At 36.9% G+C, this 21,098-nt stretch overlaps 1 protein-coding gene across 2 annotated transcripts in view; it reads right to left on the minus strand.

Annotated features, from left to right (window-relative positions):
* The window catches only part of LOC114481278 (protocadherin-15-like), a 225,534-nt gene that overhangs the window by 141,951 nt on the left and 62,485 nt on the right, over positions 1-21,098 (minus strand). For both annotated transcript variants that reach the window (XM_028475966.1, XM_028475967.1), the window contains exons 5-8: positions 12,807-12,967; positions 11,371-11,526; positions 6,107-6,226; positions 4,539-4,649 (exon numbers count right to left, since the gene is read on the minus strand). In XM_028475966.1, the coding sequence (XP_028331767.1) occupies positions 4,539-4,649; positions 6,107-6,226; positions 11,371-11,526; positions 12,807-12,967 (548 nt within the window). The remainder of the gene's footprint in view (positions 1-4,538; positions 4,650-6,106; positions 6,227-11,370; positions 11,527-12,806; positions 12,968-21,098) is intronic.

The following is a 21,098-nucleotide window of genomic DNA, read 5'->3' on the forward strand; positions in this document are numbered from 1 at the left end:
TTACTCTGTTTGTGGAAGATCCATCTCAAAGACAGGCCAGAGCGTCCGTCTACTAAAAAGGCTCCGATACATGTAATTCTTGTGATCTATTAGATGCTTGAACTGTTCACCCTGGCCCTATTGTCCTTAGCTTTCAAAATTCCTTTTCATTAGAACGACAAAATGCATTAGTTAATTTCATTTCTTTATTTTGTTTTAGGGCTCATTTATACTTAACCTTATACATGGATACAGACTGAGCTTTTTGTCCATGTTCTAAGTTGATATAGCTATGAAAAAGTTTATAGATGTATACCAGCAGTGACCGTGAGGATAGTGTGGAGCTTGCCGTCTGATTACCTCCACCAAGGAAGTAACATTTTATCGGCCTTTATCTATTACAGTTTGTTTGTTTTTTTGTTAGGGGTCATGAACCTTTCTGAAACCATGAGCTACTTCAAAGTTACCGAATAACCTAAAGGGCTACCAGTTTGATATAAACTAAAATACTACTACAATTTACAAGTTTTACTTCAATTATATGGAAAAAATAATGAAGGAAGACTTAGCATCCATTTAAAAAAATAGGAAATACTTACATTTCAACTTGCAACACTATAAATCTTACTGTAATTTATGCCTTTGCTTCATTTTCAAATTGCCACTTCTGTAACATTTCATAAGAAATCATCATGTTCCTATTTTACTAGCCACTAGCTACTTTTTTAATAACCAAAACATGTTCTTTCAATTGAACGCTTATCTGAGATTTTATAAAACTGTACTTTTATTGTCACAAATTTAACGATGCTTCATTTTTTTTTTATTTATTTATTTTCTAATTTGGCATTTCCAGAGCAGGGCTGAGGGCCCCTAGTATGGTGAGGATATTTGGCACTTAGTATAGGTTTGCCCTCTCTGAGTGTTCTTGTTTATCATATTTACTCTTTTGACACAAAGAAAGAACTTTATGAAGAAACATGATGATTGAAAACTTGTGAGCACATAACTACTACAGTACATCTTAAAGGGTTGCCTTGCTTTTATTCCATCAGTTCCCACATTTTTCTGATTTGAAACCCTTGTCATCATACAGCAATATGTGAGTGGAGATAAAACATTTTTTAGATAGATTTATTAATTAACCCTAAGGGATAAGTAACAATTAAGTCTTTATTACTTGAAACATTTAGAATGACAGTGTTTTTTCATAAAACCAAGAGATTATTAAGTAGTGTGCCAACTATGTACTGACTTAGATTTATAGTTTGTGAACAGTTTTTTTTGTCGTCGATGCTATAAATGCTTGTTTTATGTTGTTTTCATTTAACAGCACCCTATGGTGAATGATTGCCTTGCATTGCAGGAGCTCAAATAAAACCCTCGAGTATTCACACAATCATCTGCAATAATCCCACAAGAAGATTAAACATTTGGTGTCTGGAAGTACTGATGATGATGCATTTTATTTCACTCCTTCATATAAAGTGCACCAGAGTTTAAAATCATCCTACTCATTGTTTTATTTGATTTTTTTTACTTCAATGTTACCCAACATAATGTACAGTATTTGCTTTTCATCATCCTTTACTCTTAGTTTAAATAATTCTGATGCCAAGGTTAGAGTTTCTTAAAGGTGTGATGTTAAAAAAAAAAACTCAGAGCCTGATGTTTGACCCCAGTGAACACTGAGTAAAAAATTGATGTGCATACTATTAAGCTGTTACACAGAGGGGAACCTTAAAGGTTAAGAGGCTGCTTTTCAATGGCACTAAAATATCAGAACAACTAGCTTAAGAGGAGCAGAGTTCTGGGTTATAGCTGTAAAATGAAGTTTCTCAAAGACGTTTATTTATCTAAAGGCCATGCGCCTCCATTCTCTGTCTGTCTTTAGAGGCACACTTATTTGTGTAGATAGAAGCTACATCTGCAGAGTGTTATTTGAAAAATACTGAAGACAAACAATTTAGAGAAGTGGCTTACATCCAGGGCTATTCAAGCACTTTGCAGAGCGTACATGAAAACATTTAATAATTATTTGTATTTTTCTTTCGACCTTTGTCGAACATGCTGTTGAAGGTCAACACTACATGTAGTGCATTTTTAAAAAAATGTTTTTTCGACAGCTATGCAAGTTTTATTTGAAATAAATACATTTATTTTAATGCATAGTTGTGACCATCAGCAGCCCCCCCTAAGGAAGGGTAGAAAAAACACAATTAAGTTATTGTACTTTCTTCAAGGTATCTTAGAGCACCATTAAAGTTGCTACTAAACAAAATATAAGCTCAAGCATTGCCTTGACTACCTGTCAACACTGAGCTGCAAATAATACTAAAAATGATAGTGGCAAACATACATGTATTTATGTATGTCCCACATGAATAAAACAGGCATAAATAAAGCTGGGAAACACTGATTTAGTATTGCATACATAATACATTTCATATCAAACAACAGTTAAGGCATAATTTTCATGCAGCCTAAGGTCATGTTTTATAGAAAGCTATTTTCTCCACTCTTACTATTGCTCAATGCACTCATTGGACACATTAGACATTGAGTGGTTTTGCAGGTCGATCCCAAAATTGGTCCCATCACATTGATCATCGTCTCCCTCATTGGACGGTTGAGCAGCAGCCTTAGAACACAGATTCATCCTGATTTTTATTCTTCCCACAGCAACAGTACAGACAATAACCCTTATTTATTTTACTAGTGAGTAGTTTGTGAACAGTTAGAGCTGTTGACTTATTACTTATTACTATATTACTCTTTTTAAAATGAGTTTTTCTTGTTGGGTTGAATGTGGTTTTCTCTCTCTCTCTCTCTCTGTCAACCTTTATATTCTCCACATAGGTCACGGTACTCCCAGTAGAAGGCCATCAGCAATAATAGTGTGTCAGGATTCCTATTATACTGTAGCTCCTACTCCTGTTGCCTAACCAGCCCTGACCTGTCAAACTATTGGATTCACTAGAGTGGAAGTCATGATGTGAGCACACTACAGTTTAGACACTTTTATCCATCAAATCCAACAGACGCCACATTAGCTTTGTTTGTGGCTAAATATGATCTAGTGAGCACCTCAAACACCTGCTGTTTTTGTTTTTTTTATCCAATGACACCACACAATAAAGGTGGCGTGAATCCCCTCATTTATTTTTGCATTTACAGTTCAATATCATTAGTTTCTAATGACGAATATCATCTAGTTTCTTTCTATTTATTATAAAACATTATTTTAAAGCGTGAATCAGTAAAATGTATAACTTCATTGTACTTACATTGTAGCGCTTTTTTGGACACTCAAAGTCAGAATTAAGAGATTATTCTTCACTCCACACTCAGTGGTGGTAAACTACTATTGTAGCCACAGCTGCCCTGGGGCAGACTGACATATATTAAAAAATACATATAAATAACACTATAAAGCAATATTTAATAAAAGATTGTATAAAGAACCGTTTGTTTAGCTTTTCAAAACTAGATACAATGTTATGTTCCTTTTTGTTCAAATTGTTTTGCACTTAGATGTATTAAAACAGAGAGTATATTGCTGTCAGAAAAAGATTGAACTACATATAGGATTAATCTTTGACAGTATATGCAGATAAAGAGGAAAAAATAAAATGTATATTATTTGTGCTTGTACTTAGTATAAAGTCTGAGTTTTTGAAGATGGAAAGATGAGATAAACATACTACAGTGCAACAGTATTTTGGCTTGCAGAAAGTAACTAAGAAAACAAAACAAAACAGAAAGTAACTAAGAGAGGTTTAACTTAAACCTTGAATATTGAGTTACCTTGTACAACCAGAACCACATTTGAATATCAAACTGACACATAAGAAGTACTAGATATGCATCTGTTAAACTATAAAGTTGCTTAAAACTAAACTGAAAACAAATATATGTTAAACAGATGAAGTCTTGTCTACAACTCCCCTAATAAAATGTATCAGTACATACATATAAAGACAGGTTTAAATGGCTTCTGCACACATTTTTTAAACCTTTTAATGTGTTAGACATTCCTTTTTTTTTACGTTCGCTGTTGACCTTTAAAAAAGCTTTTTACGTAAACGTGTCGGGAAACATGAATATTTGGACGATTACCGAGTGAAGAAATATTTGTTCTCGTCCCGACAAAAAAGTCCCGTTGGCACCTAAAATATTTTCTGCTTTGCCTTTGTTTAGATCTGCCAAACTTCTGCCATTTCTTGCCCACTGCTGTGATTTATATCCCTAGTGCATTGTAAACCACTTTCATAAATGAATAATACATCAAATAAGCTCACATTAATCAAACAATTATATTACATTACCAACACATTTCAGATGATTATGGATGCTTTTACAGACCATAATAATGCAAAGTAAAGTTGGTCGATAAAGTCAAAACATTAGAGTTCTGTTTCTGGTCTTAATCGAAGGTTGATTCTATTCAGCTCAGCAATGGCTTTACGACAACCAGCTTAAAATTCAATTAGGCTTCTTTTTAACAAATGACAGTAATATATTGTAATGAACTCCATTCTCATAATAAAAACACTTACATTAGCTTGGATGACGACCATATATCGTGTCATTTCCTCATAATTCAGTCTCTCTCTGAGAACCACGGAGCCAAACAGCGTCAGGGGAATATCGAATGTTCTGTTGGCCGTCTGAAAAGCAAAGACACGTTACAAACCATAAAACATGTATCGGTATACTTTTTTAGACACATGGGGCGGATTCACTAAGATCTGAAATAAAGGGTGGTAAACCAGGTGCGTTTCTAATTCCTTTGGTGGCGCCGTTAGCTCACCCACTGTGGGGAATTCACTAACATTGTGCCACTAGTAGGTGTGCGTATAGACGTGGTTGAGACCGCCTTATTTAAATGAACATTTTGCTCTTCAACGTGGAGAGGTGAGTGCACAAAAGCACAAAATGACATTTGAAGAAGTTCAGTTGGAGGCAGGTGGACTTCTCTGCTGCACAAACATTTAATATTGTAGAAAACTAAATAAACAAAGAAAAATGTTAAAAAAAGAAACAACTTTAAAACCTAAACCTCCGTCAGGTCCTGTAACTTTGCTCTGATCAGTCCATGAAAAACAGGCAGATTTGGACAGAAATCGTCCAATCGATCTGTTGATGCCATTGATCTGAGTTAATGTAGCAGCAGAGTCTGTCAATCAATTGATCAGCACCATTTAAAGATGATCTACTGAGCATCATCCAGCAGGTCTGAGCTCCTGAGTAACACTTCTCACGCACAGTCTCATATGTGAACATTGGGCCATCGCTGCGTAAATTATGCAGCTGATCAGCTGATTCTGGCCTGATGCTCTTTGCTATCAACGCGACACGAGAGTTTTAGAATCAAAACATGGAGAGAAGACACAGGAGCTCACTGGAGTGGTGTGCCATGGATCTCCGCGCACAACGACTCTCTGAACCGCAGCCACACCAGACTCCACACACGCCGCCTCGGGTGTCCACCTTTTTCTCTCCCTCACACACACTTTACTCTTTATTTTCTTATTCAGTGGGTGTTAATATTGACTATAGTTTTATTTAAATCATTTTCTTATACTAGAAAGGTTAACTGGAGCATTTTTTTCCATCTCTGCTGTGTTTTGTGACAACTTTTACTGCAGCGATGATCTGCGTGTGAGTTTGCACCTGACTGTGGGTCGTACTATTTTCCGAGCATAAAACAATCACCGCAAACAGTTTCAGGTTTGATTTGATGAATTGCATTGCGCCCACTGCATTCATTTATTTGCATGTCCTCCTCCCATTTTTTTGCTCCCCTTGTGAGGTCCGCCTACTTTACATGTTCATCAGAGGGAAACGCACTAAATGGATTGTGGACGCATTGTGACGCGCAGAAAACGCGCAGTCCTGATTCCCTGGGGTTTGTACCCCATATTAGCGCGTAGAGTGACGTTTACACATGTTTTAATACCCCTTAACCTTTAGTGAATCCACCCCTTGGAATAAAATATAATCATTACTTTCCAAAACAGACAAAAGATATCTTCCAATACATCTCTGCTATTGCTTTCTCTGAGATTGACACATTACACGTTGAGTGGTTATCATGCACACTAACCAACTCTATAAAACCTACCGGGTCTTTGGGGTTGTACTGGACCGTGTATTCAATCTGTCCATTGGGGCCGTCGTCAATGTCTGTTGCCCCATTGTTCCCAGAGAATCCTGAGAAGATTGTAGTTCCTACTGGTGTCAGCTGTAAACACACACAGAACTTTGTGAAAACGACTTGAGATCCTACGACACTGTGTGTTCGTTTTAAAACATGTCAGTCAACAATAATTCTGCTGCATGAAAAAAGTCTAAAATGCTGTGTTGGACAGCTCGCGGGTTTTTACTTTCTCTGTTACCTGCATTTTGTTGTTCAACCCTGTATGAATGATAGAGTAATAATACGGTCTCCTAGTTTGGATGTTAGTAACCATCAACTCAATTCAATAAAGTGGAAAATTGGTTGAAATCAAAATAAAGCTGAACACACAATAATTTGATCAAACTGTGTGTGCACCCATTATCTTAACACACACACGCCCACGCACATGTACACACACACTCTACCAAGCCAGGCAATTCGTGTGATCCAACGAAATCTAACAATGTGATCTAATGCTGCGTTCAAAGCAACTCTACATTCCATACTACATCAGATAATAAATAATAAATAATAAATAATAATAAATAATAAATAATAAATAACAATACATTAGATTTATATAGTGCATTAAAAAATAATAATAAAAAAAAAAAAAAAAAAAAACATTTTACAAAGGGGAGAGAGGAAAAACAACCACAACAACAAAACACTTGAGACACTTACAACAAAAAAAGAACAGGTGAAATGTCAGTGGAGGTGAATTGTTTGAAGGAATGTGGTGAGTCAGTGGGAGGGAAGAGAGTTCAGAGGGTGGGGGCGGCTATGGTGAAGGCCATGTCCCCAAAGTTATGCTGCTCATAAATCACGGGGTTTGGAAGTCGTCCACTTTCCACACACATGAGGAGTTTTGGTTATAAATATTCAACAAGTTTAATATTTATGATTGCCATCCCTGACCTGTTTTGAAGCAAACTATTGGGATAAATGTGTTCTTAAAGGAAGGGGGCACATAATACCATTACATAGCATAATAAAATAACTATTCTACCCAAAATTGTTTGGAAAATGCAGCAAATATCAAAAATAAGTTAAAGGAAATTTCCCTCTGGAGCAACACTGTTCATGACGCTTCAATTTCACCTCTGTCTCTTTAACTCTTTGCCTGTCTGACACGCCCATGAACACTCCCCCTTCAGTACATCATCGCAACACGCATGGATGCTGTTTTCGTCTCTTTTTCTGTGTGATGTATTTGGCTACTTTCTACAATAAGCAGAGTAGACCGATCAACACGCAGTTCTCTCTCAGCTGTTTGCTAAATGTTCCTGCAGCTGTTTTGACAGAGGTGGGTCTTGGAAGCGGGGGGAGGGGAGCAAGTTTCATTTTCTATTTTTCAATTTTTTTTAAAAATGCGTACATAAATGAGTACCGAAAACATAAGCCAGGGGTTTCTTACAAAAGTATTTAAAATACTGTAACAAAATAAAAGCTAAATCTGCAGAGGCAGGTGCTGTGGGCTAAACTAATGAAGAGAACATAGGAGGGGCCTCATTCTCAGGTGGAGCCTCGTCCCCTCGAGCAAAACATCAGGAAAATGGCTGCTGGCAGGCGACTCAAAAAATACTCAAAAATATGTGAATCACTCTGAGCAACACTAGAGGTATGTTTTTCAGGAGAGAATGCCACACTAACATGAAATAAAGCTTGAAAAAGTGACTTTATAAGATAATAGTTTTATTTGCCAAAGTGAGTTTTAAAACAATACAAAGAATGTGACTTGGTAGATGGTGTGAAAAAATAAATAAATAAATTAAAAAAAATAAAAATTATAAATACATATATATATATATATATATATACTGTATATATTCCGTCTGCAGAGAAAAAAAACCCTGAAACATGTTGGAAAATGGAACTTATTACTGAACTTCAAAGACCAGAGAAATGTACAAACTGAGAACGTGCATTTAACTATTTTTTAATTTTTAATTTAAAAAAAAAAAAAACTGAGCTACACTTTATTTTGTATAACTCAATTAAAACAGTATGATGATTAAAGCTGTAAGGGACAATTTTTTTATTTATTTTTTAATCAAATAAATCCATAGTATAGGCCTCACAGATCAATAAATCGCAAATCACTGCTCGAAAGAAAGATGCAAATGTTTGAATTTACCAAAAGTGAATTTGATCTCTACTCTAAACAGCTGGTTTACTAACACTGTCGGATAAGTTTTGTGCATTACATTGTGGGATGTGGAGTCTCAAAGACAGATTCATAGAAGTGTTTTATTAACTCTACCATTTACCTTGATCACAATGCAATGCAGAGAACTTTTCATTGTTGAGATGAACAAAACTTTTGACGACAATTTCCTTTTTTTTTCACATTTTATCTTATGTATTTCTAAGCAAATAATCTTTGATTTATTGATCTATGAGATCTACGTCTTTATCTGATATCTGAATAAATGTGTAATATCATAAACTGTGATAAAAAAAGCCGTTTTGTTACTATATGCTGTTATACAGTTAAGTTGCTTACAGTATATCTAGCCTTTATTAACAGGGTAAATCCTGATTCAATCTAACAAACCCATTCACCTGAATCGATATCTAAAGAAAAGTTATGAGATTTTAGAGTTTATTTCATAATATAATCAGTGGTATAAAGTGTTACTAACCAACAGGGTTTGCGCTTATTCAAACTTTTTTTTTAAATCCGAGGAAAATGTATTGTTTTATCTCAGTTTAGTTTAAAATTGGATTTTTCCTAATTCTGTTCCTACAATAATTTAAAGTAAGTCATTTGTGTGTTTTCTCTGACTTTCAATGATCTAACACTTGTTCTAAAAAGTCATCATGGAGCCACTTGGCAACCTTTGGAGTAATCTCCAAGGAAACAACATTTAGACTGGGACGCCTCGGGGATCACCTTGTTCCAAAAAAGTTTAGTCAAAAAAGTCAATCATTGTCCAGACTTTGTGATAAACAGCTATATTGTGTCTATGTGTGTTTCCTGTTTGCTTCATTATCTTGGAGTCCATAAATGTATGTAATATATGACTCAACGCTAGATGAATAAACTACTCCCAATATTAAATTTACTACATTGAGTGGTGATAGAGTGGTGGGGTGCAGGAAAAAGAAGCAATTGTTGTCTACTTAGTGAGTAAACTTTCCCTTTAGTCAAGATAAATCAAAATTGTTTTTATAGGTCGGAATAAATATACTCAGATTATTTTAAATTAGTGCCACCAAAATAAGTGGATTCTCTTTGGCCTGGCCCAGGAATTCTATTCTTGATGATGCATTGCCTAAATTGTACAGTAACTCATCACTACTGGACATAGAAATGTGTTTTACTGGGATTAATGAGAAGCGAGAGTGTGGAGAACGAAAAGACAACACAAGATGTATTGAGTTTGGCAGAGAGGAGGTGGAGAGGTTGAAAAGAGGTGAGAAAATGAAGAGCTGGGAGTACTGAAGGTGAGAAGGTGCAATATGAAGAGGACATGGTGCAGGAACAGACGATTCAAGAGAGGGAGCGAGAGAGCTTTAGAAGACGGATTGAGTTGGACAAGCTGGGAAAAGAGTCTTTAATGAGATGCTCTACCAGGGCTGTGCTACCTGTGAGCTATACGTGTTTCCCTGTTAAGTTCCAACCTTCTCTTGGTGAAATCAGCTTCTTCTCAAACTCTGGAGAACCAACTAACGGCAGGATTGTCAATTTAAGGATTAATGAAGGACCCTCAGAATAGCAGATTTTCTTTTCCTTTCCATTGCTGCCCAAACACTCCGCTCTTCCTCCTCGCTGCCTACTGTACTGCCCTTCAACTATAGAACTTTAGTCTGACAGCAAAGAGCCAAACACACTGGAAGGGATTTGTACTTAAAATGCACTGCAGCACACACTTATACCAGGCTCTCTAATGCTGGGATATGACCCCTCGAGAAACCCATGGAGAAAAAAAAACCTCCCTCTGAGTATTTGGTCATGAATACACAGTGGTTCTCAAACTTTTTGGGTTCAAGTACCCCTTTCTCCTGTTTCTGAATCCCAGTACTCCCTTTGTCCGACAAGAACATTACAACATTCTAATCATGATCATTTCAATTATCATTTTGTGTGTTTTTGTGTCATTTTGTGATTTTTCGGTGTCATTTTGTGTATTTTGTTGTTGGTTGTCTATTCCTTTATTTATTCAGTACATTTTATATTTATCGTTTTTGTCGTTAGTTGTGTGTGTTGTTGGTATTGCTTAAATTGTTCTCTTTCAGTGTGTGTGTTTTTTTTGGTGTCGTTTGGTTGTTTCTTATGTCGTTTTGTATGGTTCTCTGTTATTTTTGTGTATTTTTTTTGTAGGGATTTTGTGTATTTAGTGTCTTGTGTATTGATTTTTTATTTATTTTTTTTGGTTAGGTTTATTGGTCAGTCAGAGCAAAAACAGTCTACACTCTGGAAGCCATAGCTTATGTTTGTCCCCCTCCCAATTTTATGTCTACATTGCAAAATACAATACTTATTGATAATCAAAGAAAAATAATATACACACGTACATACACACACACAGTATTTTTATCTTTAAGTATGCTTTTGGTGTCATTTTGTGTACTTTGTTGTTGTTTGGTCCTTCTATTATTCAGTATATTTCATATTTATCTTATTTTGTGTGTTTTTGTCATCATTTGTATTATTTTAATTATTCTCAGTGTGTGTGTTTTTGGTGTTGTTTGGTTGTTTCTTATGTCGTTTTGTACGTCTCTCTGATAATTGTGTATGTTGTAGTGTTCTTGTGTATTTTTCTCTCATTTCGTATGTCTTTGTTCTAGTATGTCTAGTACGCATGTTTATGGTGTCATTTTGTGTATTTTGTCGTTGTTTGTCTGTTTTTTTTATTCAGTGTATTATTCTCTTATTTTGTGTGTTTTTGTTGTCGTTTTGTGAGTTGCTGGCAATATTTAGTATGATTATCATTTTTAACTAAAAATAAACATTATGAAATCTCTCTCTCTCTCTCTCTCTCTCTCTCTCTCTCTCTCTCTCTCTCTCTCTCTCTCTCTCTCTCTCTCTCTCTCTCTCTCTCTCTCTCTCTCTCTCTCTCTCTCTCTCTCTCTCTCTCTCTCTCTCTCTCTCTCTCTCTCTCTGAGAAACACTGCTGTATAGTGTATACTGTACAGTAAGCGTTCTGGTTTCTATAATCACACTAATATGCACAGCGTGCAGAAATACATTAATGATTTACCTCACTGATGGACACGTAGTATCTGGGCTGCTGGAAACGAGGCTTGTTGTCGTTGCGGTCGCGAACGACGATGCGGACTTCGTGCAAGATGACGGTGCCTATGAGCTCATTGGTGCACTGCACCTGGACCACAATGGACTGGATATAGGACGGGGGCTGGAAAACGCCAACAAATACACACAATTAGAGATTCCAACAAATATCTTCCATTTCCTCCAAACCTTAGATATTGAATTGTTGTCAGAAGTAATCGTACAGATATATAAATGTTAACTGGCCATGGAACAAAGAAGAGGCTAAATTTGTTATTATTTGCCACTTTGCACAATGACTTTAGGTTTTATAGTTGTTTTTTTTTTAAATTATTATTATTATTTTTATTTATTTTTTTATTTTTGAGCCCATCCCCAAACAACATTATAATAAACACAAAAGAAACAACTCAATAACAGCAGTATTCATCAGCTTATCAACTTTATGTTTCAATAGGAGCAAAATATTTAGTTTTTTAAAGTCCGTGTAAAGCAGAAATAAATTTATGTTATCAGTTTGTCACACCACAGAATCATGTGTCATTGACCACTGAGCCAAATTTGAAAGATGAAAAAAATCACTAAGTATATAAAATTAGGTCTCAAAATCATGGAAAAACGAGCACTTCTCTCTGCTCTGAGTCGCTGGGGGCGTGTCAGTTAGAGGCCCTGGAACCACGCCCACGTGCGGGAAGGGCGCCGCCTCCAGTGGGAAAGCGGCTCCAGCGTCAACAGTGCTTCCAAAAGTGCTCGGATCAGACCTAACAATATCAGGGGAAGGGTCTGCTCAGCCCGAGTCCAAATACTGTATGTGCATCCCTCCGGGGTGGAGTAAAAACTGTGCCCCCTAGAGGCGAAAAACAAAATCGCGGTGTATAAACGTGGTCATTTCATGGAAAATGTGACACCAGCGGACGCGTTTTATTCCCGAGTCTGAATATGTGGTTTGTTTTCGGCTAGGGGACGAATTGCGCCCACTGGAGGCCGCAGACGTTTGGTGTGCTTCAGCAGTAGGGTGGGGTTTATGCTAATGAGGGATGCGTTACGTAACTTGTCCCTGATTTCTGACGCGCCCTTTAAATCAGTTTTTGAAGCCTAGCTCCACAATTAAATTATACGTGGTTGAATGTCTGTGTACGTGTGTTAAGGAATACATTTATGACCTATTTACTATGTTTAGAAGAAAATGTCAGAATTTGCTTTACACGGTCTTTAAAGAATTTCTGAACATAGACAGTGAACTCATGAACTTAAAATGATTTTAGAATGCATCCAAACTTTTTTTTTTTTCTCATGTATACTTTTTAAATGGCATTAACATATGATTTGCTTATGATTTATTGATCATGATCTAATAAGGAGGCAGTGTTTTTCTGTGTAACGTCACGACATTCATTGACTTACATCTCTGTCCAAAACACGGCCGGTGCTGTTTAGGTAAAGTGCTTGCTTGGAGGGGTCCAGAATCACCCAGTAGTCGTGGTTGTCCCTCAGAGACAGTGAGATGGTACGATCTGGACCTTCTGCTACACCATTTATTTGCATGTTCTCTACCAGCAATGTTCCTGTAAAAGAAAACAAAAAAACAAAAGTAAAGATAATGTGCAAATGAGCGTGACTCGGGTAAGTGGTGCACGTCAAACAGAGCCGACAGACAGACTGGTTCACCCTGCACACAACTTTATTCCTAAATGGAAACACGGATCTTCAGCCAGCGCTGGAGTGAATTAATAGTACGCCACTAAAACATTGGCAGTTGCTGAAGTCAAAGGCAACGAGAATGGAAAGGTCAAGAACAAGCAATGTTAAATGAAATGGAATGAAAATATACAAAGCAAAACAAGTTCTTCTTTGCCTTTTCCCTTAATACGAGTGTCACCAACGCAATAAATAAAACAGCTCCATTAAAAGTGACATTTTCAATTGCTATTGGGTAAAAGATCATGTTTTTTTTTTTCCCCACCTTGATTTAACGGGGTCATTAAAATGGTCCCGTCCAACATTAACCCCTGAGATGCCAAACTCAATATCCATCAAGAAATCTGAGAAACTCTCCATTAATGAAGTTTGGACAAAGAAATTACAAATTAATATGGCAACAGAAGAAAAAAGATCATAAAAGATGCACTCTAATATTAATTCTACATTAAAGGAATAAAGATAACTCCACTATTACTAAATATTTATGAAGTCTTCTGCCATTAATACAAAAAGTACTCACATCATACAATTTCTTTCACCAATGAATAAATAATAGCGTGTGATTACATCCACAGCTGGATTTTAACATCAAACGTTGGTCTTGTGGCTTTTTTTTATGAATATTTGGGGAGATTCTTCAGCTTATTTATGTGTAAACACACAGCCGTTACCCACAGAAAGTCATCTTTAAGTTTATTGGAAAATATTATGGCTAACAGAGGGCACCAAAAATATGTGCTTGTGTGTCTGACTCACAGGAGAGCCATTACCAAGCCGTACACATTGCATTATTATTTATTTATTTCGTTTTCTCTAATCCTATAACACATTATTCGACAATGCTTCCTTTTAGCTATCAAACGTCCCTGCTGTGTAAGCAGGAAACACTGAATTTGCGCACGTTTTACTAGGTTTTACTCACAAGTGGCACACAAATACAATCAATGGCACCTAAAGGTTAAGCAGCCAATCTGTGGGTGGAGAAAAACAGAATACTGCAGGACATTTGGACTTTTTAAATTTGAAGATTTATTTATTTTATTATTGTGCACTGTGGGATTTTATACCCTCATTAATGCCTGTGCACCCAGAATCTGGATCTTATTTGCCATACACCAAATCAGGTCACAACGTTTTCTGTGCTACTATGGAAACCACGTGACGTCACATGCCTTGCTGTTATTTGCTGACTTCAAGCTTGATTCCTACACAGATGTGAGCGATATAACAAAAGGCTGATAAGTTCAGGGTGAACGCTGGGTTGCATGCCGTCATTTGGCTTTTTTGCTATTCTCACAAATTGCACAGGTGATGAAAATGACAACAGTAGCTACATCCTGGGTTACCCTGGTCTAATTTAATGAAACAGACCTGTAGTAAGAGTGGTAGAAGGTATAAGGACTTTACGCTGCACGCTAGAAGCACCTGATTAAATTGATCTATGAGTTGGAGCGTACAGGCGGAGCCACTGTAAGGCGCCAAGTAAGTGAAAGAAAAAGCAATAAGCGATCAAGGCAAATGTGGAATAAAAGCAGTTTGTTCAGAGCGGACAAAAGCGGTACTCACGTTACTGTAATTGAGTTGCTTTTATGGGTACTTGTACTTATTTGAGTACATTTCTAAAACAGTAATTTTACTTGTACTTAAGGACTTTTTAAAAGAAGTAAAGTCATGCAAAAGTGCAATGACCAGGCAACAATCAGAGTAAACGTAATGCACGGAGCCAAAACACATTAACTATAGGAATGTTACGATTCACTCAACTCCCGATACGATTTGATTCACGATTTATTTTACAAATTGAGACTGTAGACAAATGACTGAAAAAAAAATATTCAATTTTCTTTAATCTTTCATTGCCAAAAGAATCCCTTGATAAACTATGCAAAACAATGCAATTTAATTAATAACAAATTCTGAATGAAATAAATAATAATTAGTACAAATGAAGCCTATTCATTTAAATTCTGGCCCTACAGTAAACTATGCAAAATTGCATAATAGTTCCTTTTCTTTATAAAAGTGCAACTGAAAATGTATTTCGTGCCTTAGCAATTAAACTTTAAAACAAATCCCATATCAAAGAAATAATATAAATAAACAAACTATGGCTTTCATTCTGTCACTGTGCTCCTCTTACCTTGGATTTCACATGTTCTTGCAATTTTGTCTTGGGGAAACCAAAATGCTTCCACACTTCTGATTTAAAACATGGTAGTGTGTCCTGAATTTCAAATTCTAAATAGATAGCGCCCTTTACCATTTTAAAAGCCAATCGATGTGAACCGTGACACCTTTGAGTCATTTTTTATTTGCCTCACACTTTATCTTTACATCCCTAATTAACTACTTATAACCGATAGTTATTATAAAGTGTTACCATAACTTTTACTTTGAGTACTATTCAATTAAGCTACTTTTTACTTGTACTTGAGTACTATTTGAATCAAGTAACAGTACTCGATGAGAGGTTGAGCAAAAAAATCACTGCAGTGGAAAAAAGGAGCTGAAATGTGCGGAATTTTTACAGGACATTAGCTAAACTAAGTGTGACGGCAGTGCTGGTGTGTGGTCCAGGTGCGAGGCGGGGTGGGGGGAAATTGTCTCTATGACCTCCTTCAGCGATGGATTGGAGAGAAAAGTGATATTCTTCAAGGCAAATGGCTACGGAGAGATATAACAAAAGCACCCACTGATACCCTGATGCATTCTGGAAACACAATCCAATCGCCCTATTTATTTAGCGTTGGAGGGGTGGGGGGGGGAAGGGGGGTATAGTTGGGCAGACAATGAGCAGTGGTAATGGCACGTATTACGTATGTATGAGAATATTTATGCTTTGTCTGAGAAATGGACAGAACAGCTTTGGATTGATTGAGTTTCACATTAGGAGGCTTTGCTAGTAACAATAAAAGGTGAATGAATGTATTCACAATACATTATAAAGCAATACATCTTTAGTAGTGTAGGTTTTTAAAAGGAAGTACTTTTTTCATTTTTATTGTAGCACGTTTCACAACAAACTTACAGTAATTTCATTTGTAGCAGCATTAGAATGATTGCTTTTGCTTGTTTTGGCACACTTTTTTTTTTAATTACAGGGATTAACATGAGTCAAATTTAGCTTAAAGTCACAGCGTTAGCAGTTGTCTAACTATAGCAGCAAATCTAATGCAATCTTCATTACCACACTTAAGTGATTGCAAAATGATGCACGCCTACATAGCCCGTGTAAACTAATCAGATATCCTCTCACAGTAAAAAAAAAAAATACACCAAATGCATACTATTTATGAATTATTTCCTCCTTCTGACTATTTATTGTTTGCCTTTAGCTGGAAGCTGAGATTTCCGACCACTATTTTGTTGTATGTATGTAAACGTATGTATATCCTAATGCTTCATTATACCATGATGTGTAGGGACATATTATATTGGGGGCGGAAGCAGTGTATTTTATTTTCAGGTGAATTGTGTTTGTGTTTGAAGAGAATCAAAATACACACTTAGAATAAACCAAAAATATTTCATGAAAAGTCTAGGCCGCTGTTTGCTTTGCACTGGTTCTCATAATATTCACTTTTCTAGCCAGAGGTTATTAATATTTATACTCTACAGTTCACAACTTGTACTTTTATTAGTTTGAAAGCATCTGTCAACATCTGCACTGCCTTCCTCTTTAATTTCTTCTTGTGTGCTTGCTCTATAGCCACGGGAAACACTGCAAGGTAATTAAAACATCTGTTTACATATGTAGTGTATATATAATTTTTCTTAAAATTTTTATTCATTTATCATTATTTTTCATTTATACCTATACATAAGCATGACATCCAGTTTGCCTTACAACCTCTTTGTGTCGTCTTGCTCCTTGTTTGTAGCATGTTTGTGTGCGTATTATTGCTGTTTTTGATATGCCACTCAAGGGGGCGTTAATAATCCCCCAAGGGGATTATTAACGCTTTCTCTGATTCTGAAGTCATTGCAATGAACACAAAAAACCTTGGCAGCCCTATCTAATTTCTACAGAAATTATTCAAGTGCTTTGGTTATATTGTCATATTTTGTCTAGTTTTTTCTTTTTTTTTTATCTTTACAGTGACTTTTCTCTTAGTCCTGTATACGTTTGTTTGTAACACTGTTGTTGAAGGTAAAAACCTAATATCTCCACTGACGATACCGAAAACCGCCCGCCCCACTATAAATAGTTTCATCGTTAACAGTCGCGGTAAGCTTCCTGTAATTTGCAGAAAGTGGAATTCAAGATGAATTTGATACCGATAAAATCGGCGGAAATTCGCAGAAAATTAATATCTGCAACCCCTAGATCACAGACATGCCACAAACCTGAAGTCATTTAAAATGGCAACATTCTGGCTTTAAGAAACACTAAAAGAAATCACAAAAAAAAAAATTGTGGTAGTCAACAACAATTGTTTACAAATGCACCACTAGTACTTTGTTGCACCACCTCTGGCTTTTATAACAGCTTGCAGTCTCTGAGGCATGAACTTAATGAGTGAAACTCTTCATCAACCCGGCTCAAACTTTCTCTAATTGCTGTTGCCAATTCAGCTTTACAGGATGGAACTTTGTCATGGACCATTTTCTTCAATTTCCACCACAGATTTTCAATTGGATTGAAATCTGGATGATTTGCAGGCCAAGACATCAACCCTATGTGTCTTTCTTCAAGAAAAGTTTTCACAGTTTTTGCTCTATTGCAAGAAGCATTATCATCTTGATAAATGATGTCATCATCCACAAACATCCTTTCAATTGAGGGAATAAGAAAAGTGTCCAAAATGTCAACATAAATGGGCCCCTATAATATGTGTTTTATTGTTTCCCAAATTCCATGTTTACCACTTTATTAATATTTTTTTTCTGTAAATACTAGTTTTTAACTCCTGTAGGAAAAAAATTAAATAAAAATATAAGTTATAAGTTATAAATATAAGTTATAGTGACATGGATTATTCTGACTGCTCCTTCTAAATGATGTATATGTCATATAAAGATGTATGAGAGCAGCATTAATGTCACCCAATTTCCCCTCAGGGATCAACGGTTTACTGGATCTAATCAGGTTTACTGTTAAATTTTTGATCAACTTAATTTAAATTAACCTATTTTAAATTATCCTGATGACATCATTCCAGACCATAATAATTACACAAAATAAAATGGACACAAGGATATTGTTTCACCTCTAGGGGGCCAGAATATTTGAAAATATCAGAAGTTATCATTAACCAATGATGTTTCAGACTCAGCCCAACATGAGAAACTGAAGAAGCTTTACAGGCACAGCAAAGTTAAGCGGGCACTGGTGGCTCTGTATTTAGGAGTAAGCGATGATTTGCGTAGTTTTTTGGCCGTTTAGACCGTGTTTGTGGTGGTTTAAGCGGTGTTTAACGTGGACAGCACAGTAGGGGGGTGGGGGGTGCACCTAAATGAGTTTCATGCCGATTCTGTCATTTCCGTGTTCAACCGTGTTCATTGGTCGATTCCGTCTGCAATTCCGTTAACGTGAATTTTATAGGGCCCTACATAAACTTGTGCATTTATTGAAGATGTACAGTAATGACTGCCATCTCCCCAGTGCCTTTACCAGACATGCAGCCCCATATCATCAATGACTGTAGAAATTTACATGTTTTCTTCAGGCAGTCATCTTCATAAATCTCATTGGAACGCATGATCACCTTGCCCAATGCAGATTAGTGATTCTGAATATGACTTTCATCCAGTCATCCGAGGTCGACGATTGCTTTTCCTTAGCCCATTATAACCTTGTTCTTTTCTGTTTAGGTGTTAATGATGGCTTTCGGTTAGCTTTTCTGTATGCGACTCCCATTCCCTTTAGGCAGTTTCTTACAGTTCAATCACAGACCTTGACTCCAGTTTCCGCCCATTAGTTCCTCATTTGTTTTACCGTGCATTTTCTGTTTTTAAGACATATTGCCTTAAGTTTTCTGTCTTGACGCTTTGATGTCTTCCTTGGTCTACCGGTACGCTTGTCTTTTACAAAATTCCCATGTTGTTTGTACTTGGTCCAGATGACTGTGAACAACCAACATTTGCAATGTTCCGTGATGATTAACCTTCTTTAAGAAGGTTGATAATCCTTTCCTTAGTTTCAAATGACACCTGTCGTGTTGGAGCCATGATTCATGTCCATCTGCTGTGTGCAGCAGCTTTCCTAGTTGTGCACTCTCCATTTTAACTGCAGAATAAAGAGCAGATTTAATCTGATGCAGGTGTTAGTTTTGGAAATGGGAATTTACAGGGTGATTCCATAATTATTTCCTCAGAACTGAGAGATTCCATAATGTTTTCCCTCTGCTTGATCTAAGAAAGCAATTGTTGACTTCTAGATTACTTTTAGTGATTCTTAAAGCCAGAACGTTGCCATTTTAAATGACTTTAATTTGGTGGCATGTCTGTGATCTACTATTATCTACAAAATGAAACAACTGAACGGACATCCTCCAAGACTGGTGATTCCATAACTTTTGCCAGGGGTTGTATGCTGTACCCCAGTGCATAAAACCAGGACCATAACTACATGGTTTGATGGGTTTAGACGAGCCTGCACAGAGCCCTGCCCTCAACCCCATTCTTCTCCTTTGGGATGAAATAGAACGGTAACTGCGCACAAGGCCATTTCATTTAACATCATGCCTGACCTCATAAACCAGGGGTGTAAACTTGTTTTCACTTAGGAGCCAAACACAGAACAGTTTAATCTCGGGGATGAACCAGCACTTTCAACAATAACATGTTGTACTTTGCACTTCAAAGTATAAATGATATGTATGTAAGGTACCAACAATATCAAAGCAATAGGTGACTGATGTCAGTCCCTGCAGGATCTTCACCTTAAATTTCTTTGATTTTTGTAACCATTTTTTATTTAATTTGGGGGAATGTTAGTGCAAATTCAGATTTAAACTGACTGCCATCATGTGATATAAACTGAGGCCTGGTAAATATTGTAAAATTTCATTGAATTTGTGTATTTGGAGAATGCTGAGATATCTTCAGCTGAAATAGACTTTTCTCTGTCATTTTGAGTTTGTTCAGCAGCCCAAAGTGGATGTTCTGAAGGGCCGGATTGGGCTCCCGGCCCAGCAACACTCCAACATCTTATAGGAAACCTTTCAATGAAGAACGCCTCCAGCTTTAAGTACAGTATACTGTATGTATTAGAATCAGTTGACTGTTGATGAGACTGTGTTGTCCAAATCCTTCTGTCCATATAGTGTAATTTTCTGTTGTGTTGTATGGGGTTATTGGTGTCAATAAAATATCGCTGCCTTTCTTAAAGGGGACATATTATACCCATTTTTCACCTTTTAAAACAGTTCCCTGTGGTCTAATTGACAAATCTGTGCTGGGGTTTGGTCAAAAAATAAAATGAATCAAGCAACAGGGGAGGTTTAAGACCGTGTATAAAACAGCTGTTTCAGAGCGCCCCGTTTTGGGGGGTGTGTCCCTGGAGTTGCAAAGACCTCCCGCTCCCCCCCGCCCCACTATTCCGCGGGGTGGCACACAGTAATGGTGCGTTCACACCTAACACGACATAAGTGACTAGATCACATTCAAAATCAATGTAAATGACGCAACTTCACTGTCTGTGGATCCGAGGTGGCAGCCCCTCCGTCCCGCCACAGTGAGACGGCTGCAGCGGCTGTACACTTCCTCAACTTGCCGTGAAAAAATTAAAGCGGTTAACTTCTTGAATAAGCCTACATTCTGAGTGAACTCATCTTTAAGTAACTCCATACAGACAGACAGACAGACACTGGAGTGATGAGGTGATGGAGTGACCAAAAAGCACCACTACGTTCAAGCGACTCATCAGGGGCGATTGAAGTGACTGCAGTCGCGTTCGCTGTGAAAGCACCTTCACTCCTTCGCTAACGAGAAAAACAATGGCAGAATTTCGCAAAAGTTTTCATCAGGTTGGAGGTGCAGTCCATGGGTGGA

This window comes from Gouania willdenowi, chromosome 19, assembly GCF_900634775.1.
Source record: "Gouania willdenowi chromosome 19, fGouWil2.1, whole genome shotgun sequence".
Lineage (NCBI taxonomy): Eukaryota > Metazoa > Chordata > Actinopteri > Blenniiformes > Gobiesocidae > Gouania > Gouania willdenowi.